Here is a 12,378-nt window from a genome sequence, read left to right on the forward strand (position 1 = left end):
AGGGGCCCCCACTTCACATTCTATTTAAAAACGTGAATTTATCTGTAACCAACTTTACAATATGTCAAATTTGTTTGACATTTAATATAAACATTCTTTAGTGTATACATATACGAATGATATTAATTTCCAATTATGGAATCGGATAAAAAAGTAAGTAATTTCTGATTATTTTATAAGTGAAATTACAAGGTTTCAAAAAATAAATATTTGTTTGTAATTACCGAAATATTGCGGTTAAACTAATTAAGTATGTAGTTGGTTACTATTTAACCTCATACAAGTTAATTGAGCAACAAAAAACTTTTTAAATTGATGAATCTAATAGCTTACATATTTAAATTCGATCGTGTTTTTTTTTAAATTGGTGGGGGTAAAGGGGACAAATTTTTGTCGTTATATAAAGAGTTTTGGTGTTCGTAATAACAAGCGAACGTTGTATCGAGATTCGTTATAACGAGATTCGAGTGTATTTGGTTGTCAAGAATTAAAGCGTGTTTTAAGTTTTTTAGACCTAATGTAACGTCATTCCAGTCAAGTTCGTCGAAATGTCGTTTTTTAACTACACGGAGAGAAAAATCTGCCTTTTATAGTATAGAAAGGTTTACATTTAATGCACAGAAATTTTCTATGCTATATAGGCATGAAATTTGAGTAATTATAGTACAATCGTATGTCTTTTTAGCATGAAACTTGTCTATGCTAATAAAGTTTGTCATATAGCCTCTTATTACATACTTATTATACTTTTAATCCAACGGCGCCATGCGAAGATCGCACATAACATCATCCTACTATTTTTGCATAAGTTCTATGCTTTTTCGGGGATAGACTCTTGCAACTGGCGATTAGGCCACGCCCACCTTTACTTAATTGGAAGTAACTGTGTGAATACTCACACAAGTGCGCGTGACGTGTGCGGTGTGGTTAATGACTAATTGACAGTTCTTGTGCTTACAATTAGTATATGCGAGATCGGATATTGTTTGATGTAAGTATGAAATTTATACTAATATTTCCTGCTTTTGAAGAAAATTTAATCTTGTGCATGTTATGTTTATATAGGTATTTTAGAAAATACTAACAAAAAATTTATCTATGTAAAATAAAAATTTATTTTAGGTTATGTTTTCTCAATAAAGACAGACACGTGTTTCAATCTAACAAAATGAACAATTTACGACCTTTCAAAGACGTCAATATTATTACTAATGATAAAATTAATCCATTGAGTTCTATGGTAGTGTCTACTTCGATCTGTGATAATTTAAACGGTTAGAAAACACTTTTTAATATCAACACAATTTTTTTTTCAAAATAATAATTCATGTATGTAGATTGATTTAATGTTATGTTATGTTGGTGTCAAAAGTTGTACACTATAACATTATTTATTTGAATTATAATTTTTTTTAATTTATTGGAATTATTTGATTTAATTTTAGGTTATGTTGATGTCAAAGATTGTACACTATAACATTATATATTTTAATTAATTTTTTTCAATTTATTTGAAATATTTTATTTAATTTTAGGTTATGTTGATGTCAAAGGTTCTACACTATGACACTATTTATTTGAATATATCAGGGTGACTCTTCTGAAAGTGACATTTTTTATGTTTCGATTAATCTCTTAAAATTTAATATCTAATAATTTATAATAGTTTTCATAGTAAAAATTTAGCACTTATTATTAAAAAAAATTTATCAATTTTATTCACCAGAATTTATACAATAGATAAAATTATTACATCTCTGAAGCCTTTGAATGTGTTTCCAATGGTACTTCTAGAAGAAAATTAAATTTTTATTGGATTTTTCAAACTTTAAAAATTAAAAAAAAATAGTGTCAGAGAGTACAATGTTTTTTTATTATTATGTGCATTTTAAACATTTTTAGATATTAGTTTTATACATGATAAAAGTGTTTAAACTGTGTCTTTAGTTCACAGGAAAAAAAGTCTAGTTTGTATTTCAGGCTATTGTTTGTCTTTCTTGTTTACATTTCTTTTGTATAAGTTTGTCATCGTCTAGCCGGGCTTGTTTCTGTTGCAGATTTAATCAAGCCCAAAGTCAGGTTTAATGTAAGACTTTTTTTTCGTGTGTTTTAGGTTAAAATTATTTCACGAAGATTAATGATATTTTTACATATTAAAAATAACCTGAACAAAATTTTAATGCACATCAAAATAAAGCTGAGAGTCTGATATTTACTTTTCCCACATGTTATTTATAAAAAGAAAGAGAAATTTTGCTTTTATAAATAATCAAATTTTAAATATTGGTCCGAGTAAAAATTCAATTTCATTTCTGAAACTTTGTTTTTATTAAATAATTGAATATATAAGAAAATTTAATAGAATATTTCGGTAACAATGTAAAATTACCGTATAATATTTTTATATTCTAAGAACAAATATTTTTTAATTGTCCCCTAACGGGAATAAATATTTTTAAAAAAATTATTTTTCATCTCTGAAGCCTTTTTCTTGAATGTGTCTAATTGACTATATATATATATATATATATATAAATATGTATGTTTTGTTTTAACAAATACTTCAAATCTAGACGAATCGAACGATTCAGAAGGACGAACCTACCACAATTTGACTAATGCAACCCATACTTTACAATCAGATTCATATTCTAAATACTCCACTGCTTGCCAACTTGAAACTCCAACTCATGTAACTACTTCGTTGGGTAACATAAACCAGAATTGTCACAACAACGAAATTTTATTAATTGATACACCAAGTGGCTCATTATATCAAAATTATCAGAGTCCAAGTAATTCATCTGAATTAATTAGGAACGAAGGTATTAATAACAAGAAATTTATTATAATTAACATATATCTTTTAAGAAACCATATTAATTAAAAAAAATGTTAAAAAAATGTTTTTCAGGTTCACAAAATCCTCGACTCAACAATTATGTTTACCATGTGTTAATAGAAAGTGGTGAAGGCGTATTCCAAATAGCAGCATATGATTTTGAACAGAATAAGGAAAATAAGAAGCGTTTATTAGAATGTAAAAAGGAAACATACTTTTCGATTCACAAAATCGCAAAGTTAATAATATTTCACGAAGTTCGTCGCACAAGATCTTATTCGTAAGTGTAAAAAATTTATTTAAATAAATTACCATAAATATTCTTAATTATCATACAAAATATATTATAAGTAGTGTATACGTTTCGGCTTATTTTTCGTATATTGATGTAATTTTATATATCTTTTTTATAGGATAACTTCTGAAAGATTCGGAAATTTAGCTTCAAGTGCAGCACAACTGTTTCCTACCTATTTACAAGAAAGTTTCTATTCTCCCGCTGATAAGAATTCTGGCCCTCATGGAGCATTTCAAAGTTTTTATGCCAAATTACGAGAAAAGGCGATTGCAATAGATATTGTGAAAAAATCGGGAAATCGTAAAAGAAAAAGAAATGAAGGTAAATATATTACTGAACACTTATAACATGCACATAATGGATATTTAAAAAATTCAGCTCACACTATACTGATAGATATTTGCCTGAAAATATTATATTACTATTTAAATGATTTTACAGGATTTTTCATAGAACTGAAGTTATTATTGTTTACTTATTAATGTTTAATTAAACCTAAAAGCTAATTTTTTCTTGTACAAATATTGTCTTCTTTACCCTAACTGGATTTGAAATCTGTTTAGGATGTAACGAGGGTAATAATTGTGTTCTTTTAAAAAAAAATTATTCACTTTTTAGTCTTAAAAATAATTGTTGTATTGAGTTGACAGAAACGTTGGTAACTTTACTTTCATTTTTTCTCGACATTAAGATGTACTTTATCTTTAAGTGTTTTTATTGATCCCAATTCCATGTATTTAATTTTTTTATTTAATAAATCTGTTTCAGATCAATGTTCGTCTGAACAATTCAACGAACTAAAAACACCCGTGAACATTATTGATGACGATTATATGAAAATTTGGATCTCGACTGACAAAGAGGAAAAAATTGCATTCTTTAGTAAATCAGATTACAATACTATTTTCCAACAACTTCCCGCTTTACAACATCCACTGGGCTATACATTAGTAAGTGTTTCTTCATTCATAATTTTAAATCAACCTACAAGAATACTTTTATTTTAAAAGCCATAGCCTTTAAATTTGTTATATTTAAAAGATTCAGGCAGACTTCTCCATTTTTTTTGAAAAAAATAATAATATATTCAAAGACAACTGGCCCTCTGTTGCTCAGCAAATCATTAAAGTTGCAAAACTTAAAAAGACTGACAAGGACATTAGGGCTATTTTTCAAAAATACAACAGTGTGACTAGTGGTGTGTATAATTTCAAATATTTTTAAGAGTAATTAAATGACTTTCTTTTAAAGATTTTGTGAGGTTATTTTTAAAATACATATTGCTTAATATTATGTACTCTGGCATTTTCTGAGATAGTTAATTTTCATATTATTGTGTAAATTATTTTTTTGGTGTATTGAAAATTTTAAAATGTGAGATTCTATAGTTATTTAAATATTACAAATCAAATCAAACTCTGAAATGAAAGTTATTGATTGGTTGTATATTTTAAGAATTTGATAATTACTATTTTTTCAGCTGATGACAACGTTTTGGCATTAATATTGTTGCCATTCTTATTTAAAAAAATCACCAAACTTACATGTCGATCAAAAACAGGAAAGTCCTGGAATCCAGAAAAAGCAGAAGTGTTAAGTACATTTATTTATCACGTGAAGGTAAGAGTTTTTTATTTGAAAATATTTTTAAAATACTATTATTTATCTATATAATAAATTATTCTAATTAAATACTTCTTTTAGGAAACAGATAATATTGGAAATTCTCTAAAAGAAGTATCCACTAAATTAGAAAAACTGCATAGTGATCATAAATTGACTGTAGAGCCATATGTTGTAATTCATGGCCCGAGTCTCAGCGAAATATCATCCGCGTATGTGGTTATTGGAAAACATACGTATCAAGTAACAAATACATTAGAAGCTTTGAATTTGTGCTTTCAATCAGTTAAAGTGTTTAAAAAATCTTTCTCTAATGTGTGTAATCACCTATGGCAGTTTTTGGAGAGATATGTATATAAATTTGAAGTTGCAAACTTGTATGGAGCAGTAAGCCAAGTGATAGATAAACTTAAACAAGTTTAATAATACAAGTTCTTTCAATTTTATTGCTTTAACAATAATCTTATGTAAAATCAAATTAAATTACATTTATTTAATGTAAATTTTATAACTGTTTAAAATATCAAGAGTTTAGTTTGAAAAAAAAATTGTTGTAAATAAGAATTAAAAATTCTTATGTTTTCATTGTCAAGCGACGTTTTAAGAGTTTAAGATTTATGATAACTCATACTTTTACGTTACGTGAAGTCATGTGAAATAAATTTGTGTTTAACTTATATTAAATATTACAATGGATTTGTCCCAAGTTTTTCAAAATATCGACGAAAACGACATCGATAGAGAAATATTAAAATTCACACTTTCCTTGTATAATAATCCGTATCTTTCTCGAAAATCTGCGAATGACGTTATTCAAATTTTTAATGAATTTATTTCTAAAACGTTTATTCCTTTTATTCAAAAGAAAATGGAAACTCATGTGAAACCAATATCGACCGAAATATCATATACGAAATCTCAATTTATTCTAGAAAATGTTCTGGATGTTTTCAACAAATTTTCCACTGAGCATCTACGATTCAAAGTGTATGAGGAAGAATGTTCGTATATACCTCCTCAACTTTACGAAATCGGACAAGAACCGACGTACGTTACGACATATAAAGGTGTGAGTGTCGAAATGAAATCTAAATTCGCAGCATATATTCCATTGAAAAGTTCGTTGGAAACTGCTCTTTCAGTACCAGATGTGTTGGACTCAATACTTCAATATATTAATGATTTAAGGAAAGATACAAGAAAATTGTCAAATGTTGTACAAGGAGATTTATGGTTGAGAAAGTATAGTAATTCAAGTAAAATCATTATTCCAGTATATTTGTATTTTGATGAGTTTGAAACTCGGAACCCTTTAGGGAGCCATGCAGGAGAAGAAAAATTAGGTGGTGTCTACGTTTCGATTGCTTGCTTTCCTCCACATCTTTCTGCTAAACTGAAAAATGTTTTTGTATCTACAATTTTTCACTCCAAACACCTAAAAACATTCGGAAATGAAAGAATATTTAAAAAGTCTATTGAAGACCTTCATTTCTTGTCTACAACGGGTATAGAAATAAATTTAAATGGAATATGTCGAACAATTTACTTTGAATGCGTACAAGTTTTAGGTGACAATTTAGGACAAAATATGATATGTGTATTTCCCGACGGTTTTCGATCAAAATATTATTGCAGACTTTGTACTGCTTCAAGTGCCCAGTGCGAAGAAATGTTAGAAGAAGACGAATCTCTCTTGAGAGATATAAAATCTTATGAGAAGGAATTTGCAGAAAAAAAATGTGTGGAAAGTTCGATCAAAGAAGAATGCATTTTTAATAAAATAAACAATTTTCATATTGCCGAAAATCAGTCTGTAGATTTTATGCACGATATGCCGGAAGGAGTTGCGATCTATTCAATGTCAAAATTAACAGAAGGAATAATGTCTTCAGAAAAAATAAGTTTAAAAACTATTAATAACCGAATTGAAACTTTTCAATTTAATGAAACAGAAATTTCCAATAAACCAAGGCCTCTATATTACTCTACAGGGAAAAAGGGAGGTCAAAAATTAAAAATTAAGCAACGTCTCCTACGTTAGACAGAGGGCAAGTACAGAATTTGAAGGAAATCATAAGGAAGCACAATAAACAATATCGTCATTTGTTCGGGAAATTAAAACCAAAAATGCACTTTTTGTTGCACTACCCGAGAATAATATTGTTATTCGGACCTGTTGTGCATTTCTCCTCAATGAAATTTGAGAGAAAAAATAGAGAGCTTAAAGAAATCGCTGTGGGAACTGCATCAAACATCAATTTACCATTAACCATAGCAACCAAACACCAATTACAATTATGTTTTGCAACTAAATTTTGTGCACCTGTTCAAACTGACGTTACACTTGGAGAAATCGAAAGTTTAAATGCACACAGCCTTTTAAAAAAATCAATTCCGACTTTGCATAACGAATTACCTGTATTCACCTTAAAAAGCATTCAAGTGCTTGGGAGGAAAATTTCCCCAGGAACAGTAATCCTGAGCAGAATATCGGAAAATGGTCCTCAATTTGGAATTATCAAAAATATTTTCCATTGTAAAAATGTTTACCTTCAACTGGAAGAACTTGAAACAGTCTACTTCCATCACCATTTTCATGCATATTGTGTACAATTTGTGGACAATCCAACAAATATATTAATAAATGTTGAGATCATACCTCGGTCACCACCTTGCTTACTAATTACAAAATCTGCAAATAAATTTGTAGCCACTAAATATGACATTTAAATTTAGGATGTCTAGAAACCTTTTTACCTTGAAATTCTTGAAAAGACCTGTAATTTCTTTGGCAAACGTGTCAGACATCCTGATTAACATTATCTAAATCAAATATTCTCTTTTTTGGGCGTACATGTATTATTTTATAATAATTTTTTTTTCATCTTTGAAATAAGTTTATAATTAATTGTACATTTTTTAATAAAAGGTTGCTTATTTTCTTAAAAAAATATTTTTAATTATTTATAATTTCTACTGTTTTAAACTGTCTTAGATATCATAATTGAAAAGAATTTTGAGCAAAATATAATATAATATTAATATAATATTGTATTAAAGCTTTCTCCACGTATTTAACATTTTTATTTTATCTTAAATTATAGGACTTGTGATAAATCATGCTAAATTTTTGGAATAGAATTATATATTATTTAGAATTATAGATATACAGGCTTCATAGTGCTTCCTCTATTCCCAATTTTTGCTGTATTTTAAAAAATTCTCCTTTTTTCCTCTTTTTAATGAATATTTCCCCTTTTTTCACTCATTTCCCCTATTTAAATTTAATTTTAAATTTAATTTAATTTTATTCAATTTTATTTTTAAATTTAAATTTACGAAAATTTTGATAAAAAATCTCCTGAAATTCAATTATTTTGAACAATTATAACTTCAACTATTTTAACATTAAATAATTTTTCAAATTTTTAATTTACATTCTTTGTTTAATTAATTATTTCTGATAACTTTAATTGGAGCCTTCATAAATTCCATTAATTACCACATTTCTCAATTAAACATTTTTTAAAATTCAATTATCTTCTGAACTTTGTAAAAAATCTTCATTAGTTCAAAAATTCATTTTATATATTTCCTTAGATTTTAATTATTTTTGAAAAATTTAAATATGTTTCTTCCAAATTTTTCGTGAAATTAATATTATTTCAATCGTTTTAATTCAATTTTTCAAAAATTAAATTTTTTTTATTAAAAAATCTTTAAAATTCAATTACTGTTAAAAATTTTGTCAATAATTTTAGCAATTCAAATTTACAATTTCAATCAATAAATTATTTTTTTAAATAGTATTTTAATCAAGTTCTTCAAAAATGTTATTATTTAAAACACTTGTCAAAATTCTGAATTCGAATAATAATTTTTACAATGCCTTGGGATTTTTTATATTTTTAAAGTAACTTTAAATTATTTTTCAAAATTTTTCCTACTATTTGAATATTTGTCATTGTTTAATTCTGAAGTTTAAAAAAACAGTTCTTGAAAATGTTCCTGTGAAACATTCTTATTATAAAGAATTACAAAAAATGTATTTAAGTTCTAAAATAATTAATGTTAATATTAATGTTAATAATATGTTATTATGAAATATTTGTTAACTAATAAAATTTATTAAAAATAAAAAATATCTATTTTATAAAATATTGAAAATGACATTTAAAAAAAAATTTAAGAAAATTTTCTTTTTTAAATCGCACTTTTCTCTATGAAATCATCTTTTAAAAAATTTTGGTTTCTATACTTTCTATGTTTTAAAACGTTTTTTATTCATCAAGAAAATGGGTGGTCTCAAAATTTTCATCGGTAGTGAATTTTAAAGCATTTTGGGTTAAGGAAAATATAAATTTATATTTTGCCCTTTTTCCCCCTTTTTTGAAACAAAATTTCCCCTATTCCCCTTTTTGTAGCAAATTTTATGCTGTGAAGCCTGCGGATATAGAATTTGTGAAAATAAGTTTTAAAATTTATTTTTCAATAAAATATGAATTTTTAAAAATTTCTCTAAACAAAACAATCAAAATTCTGAAAAATTTGCCCTATAATAATTTTTGAAAGCAATTTAATTTAAGAATTTAATTAAGAAATTTAATTTTAAAGTTGACTTAAATTAGAACTTCAAATTTATTTTGTAATTTGTCCATGCGAATATTTTAATTGATAAGAGGTTAAAGTTTCTAATTTCCTTTTATAATTATTTTATCTAACATTAAAGCTTTAGAATATTAATTACATAATAGAGACTAATTTCGGCGTTAAAGGGTATAGATGTATATATACAAATGAAATACAAAAATAAGTCGTGCGCGCAACGAACACTAACCACACGTCACGTGCATTTGTGTGAGTATTCACACAGTTACTTCCAATTCAGTAAAGGTGGGCGTGGCCTAATCGCCAGTTGCAAGAGTCTATCCCCGAAAAAGCATAGAATTTATGCAAACATAGTAGGATGATGTTATGTGCAATCTCCGCATGGCGTTGTTGCTATTAAACTACATGTTTCGTACTATAGAAGCATATATACTATGCTTTTTTAGTACGGACAAATACTATCCTAAAAATACTCAAATCTTTGCTCTATTAGTATGAAAAGTTTAAAGAAAAATAGCAGCAATCTATTTCATACTATAAAAGGCAGATTTTTCTCTCCGTGTACAATGGAATAAACTCGATATTTGCCACAAAGGGTGACGTGTACTTGACCTTTTTTAGGGTTTCGTGGCCCATGGCCGAAAGCCTTATAGTTTCACTTTGGCGTCCGTCTGTCCGCAGTATATTTTGGGGCACCACAGCTCCCAAAATCAAATTTTAGGGCACAGATCCCAAATTAAAATTTTGGGGCAACTCAGATCTCAAATTAAAATTTTGGGGCCCCACAGATCCCAAATTAAACTTTTGGGGCACCATAGATCCCAAATTCAAATTTTGGGGCCCCACAGATCCCAAATTAAACTTTTGGCCACCACAGATCCCATATTCGAATTTTGGGCAAACATAGCTTCCAAATTCGAATTTTGGGGCACCACAGATCCCAAATTCAAATTTTGGGCAAACATAGCTTCCAAATTCGAATTTTGGGGCACCACAGATCCCAAATTCAAATTTTGGGGCCCACAGATCCCAAATCTCCATTTACTGAATGGACATTACATGTCCCATTAGTTAACATGCCCCTATAAATGACATGTCCCAGTAGTTGACCTGCCTCAGTAATTGACATGTCCCAATAGTTGACATGTCCCTATAGTTGACATGTCCCTATAGTTGACATGTCCCAGTAGTTGACATTAAAATTTAAAGCGCCACGAAACCCTAGATGTAGGCGCAATTGCGCCTAGTTCTTTTCCTATTTTTTAGTTTAGTGTCTCGTATATCTTGTACGTCAATCTTTTCTGTAGCAATGAGAAGTTTAGAAATAGAATCAACTAGCTCACAATCTTTAGCTATGAAATGCGCATAATTGTCTCTCTTGAAGGTCAATGGCTCTGCCCATTGATGGAGGATATTTTCGACTTTAGCGTTGTCTTTGTCAGCGATAGGGATTTCTATAGGTTCAGGTGAAGATGACGAAGAGGATTCTATGTCGGAAATCTTAATGTCTATTGAGGATCGAACTCGCGGCACAGAGTGTTCTTGAGATGGTAAATCGTTCACTGTGGATTGTAGTCGGCGAGGCACAATATTTGGTTTCCGTTTATTTTCGTCTGGTTTGGTTACATCTTCCTTTCGAAACCGGGTAAATGGGGTTGACTGAGCTCCTGGGGCTGTTGAAGACCCTGGGGTGAAAACTGGAAAATTGGCACTATTTTCTTCGATGACTTCTGGTAATTCTTGAAATCGTACAACACTTTGCGTTTCCCGAGACAAGGGATGGCACGTCATGGGAGTATCTTTCAAAGTTTCAGATCCTGAGGAAACAATGGTGGAAGGTATTGCCTGAGTGTCGAGTTCCTGTTCCGGTGATCTTGCATTTCCCCGATTTTTATTGAAGCTTTCCAAAAATTTGTTAACTCGTTCTGCAAAAACATCGTTATTGGTTTCTTCGCATGGATCCATAGCTTTTAATTGCTTAAGATATTCTTTATCGTTTTCTCCTTCCGGTACATAGGCTCTACTTCTTTGGGTTTTGTTCATAAATTCATTATCCCACATTAGAGTTTGATCGTAGATATAAGATTGGGTTGCTCCTGCATTTACTGAAGGTTCGACTAGTTGAGACGATTGATTGCATGAAACGTTTGGAATCGTTGACTCACGTTCAACCTCGGTATCAGAAGAGGATTCGGAGCTTTCTTCGCTGTCAACTGGCCTGGGAGGTCCTACGACGACCACTGGTTCCGAGGGTGTTTCTTCGACATGTTCCTCATCTGAAGAGTCAGAGGAGCTGGATTCTGAGGCTAGTTCAAGCATCGCGCCTTCTCTTGCCAAACGATCAGCATTTTCGTTTCCGTCGACTCCATTATGACCAGGTACGTGTTCCCAAATAACGTCTGTCTTTTTCATTGCCTTAAGTAGTCGCTCATATACACTTTTATTTTTCACTGGCTTATTCTCATTTGTTTTCCAACCATTTTGCTGCCATTTTGGAAGCCATTACTGGACTCCTTGGACGAGGAACTTCGAGTCGGATTTAATCTTGAGATGTTGGAATCCGGCTCTTTTTGCCTGCTTGATGGCTGCTACAGCTGCTTCGATTTCGGAGGCATTGTTGGTCTGCCGACCTCCATATCGCTTGGAGATGTTAAGTGGATGTGATTTGTTGCTCGAGATGTCGCCGGTGGAGGTGGTGGTTGTCTCGCTCCCCATGGTGGTCTCGTCAGCTTTGAAGATGGCGGATTATCCCTCTTTTCTCTTGTAGGATTAGGAATCGGATTAAATCGTGGAGCAGCTGTTTTCGTGTGAAGGCTCTGTGATCTTGTCAGGGGTCTTTGGGGTGCACTTGATTGAGAGGATCCGGTATTGTCTTGATTGTTTCCCGAATTCACTCGCGCACTTTCACTACCTTTTGCTTGAGTATCTGTTTGTGTAATAGGCAGGGCACGTAGTGGGGGTGAACTATTTTGAGGTTCAATACTAGGTTCACTTTCTTTATCCTGAC

At 29.8% G+C, this 12,378-nt stretch overlaps 1 protein-coding gene across 1 annotated transcript; it reads left to right on the forward strand.

Moving 5' to 3' along the window:
* Positions 1–1,168: 1,168 nt before the first annotated feature.
* LOC127287617 (uncharacterized) lies at positions 1,169–5,191 on the forward strand. The gene is made up of 8 exons (XM_051314643.1): positions 1,169–1,274; positions 2,574–2,825; positions 2,915–3,122; positions 3,256–3,461; positions 3,909–4,090; positions 4,182–4,338; positions 4,621–4,760; positions 4,845–5,191. Exons 1-8 carry the CDS (start codon positions 1,169–1,171, stop codon positions 5,184–5,186), a joined length of 1,593 nt encoding a protein of 530 aa, XP_051170600.1. The 3' UTR covers positions 5,187–5,191.
* The last annotated feature ends 7,187 nt before the right edge of the window (positions 5,192–12,378 follow it).

This window comes from Leptopilina boulardi, unplaced genomic scaffold (genome assembly GCF_019393585.1).
Source record: "Leptopilina boulardi isolate dan_hultmark-lab unplaced genomic scaffold, ZJU_Lbou_2.1 LbouV2_371, whole genome shotgun sequence".
Classification (NCBI taxonomy): domain Eukaryota; kingdom Metazoa; phylum Arthropoda; class Insecta; order Hymenoptera; family Figitidae; genus Leptopilina; species Leptopilina boulardi.

Coding starts and splice junctions, on each gene's coding strand:
- LOC127287617 (XM_051314643.1), top strand. CDS start 1,169: ATGAACAATTTACGACCTTTCAAAGACGTCAATATTATTACTAATGAT. Junction 2,826..2,914: donor TGAATTAATTAGGAACGAAG/GTATTAATAACA, acceptor AATGTTTTTCAG/GTTCACAAAATCCTCGACTC. Junction 3,462..3,908: donor TAAAAGAAAAAGAAATGAAG/GTAAATATATTA, acceptor AATCTGTTTCAG/ATCAATGTTCGTCTGAACAA.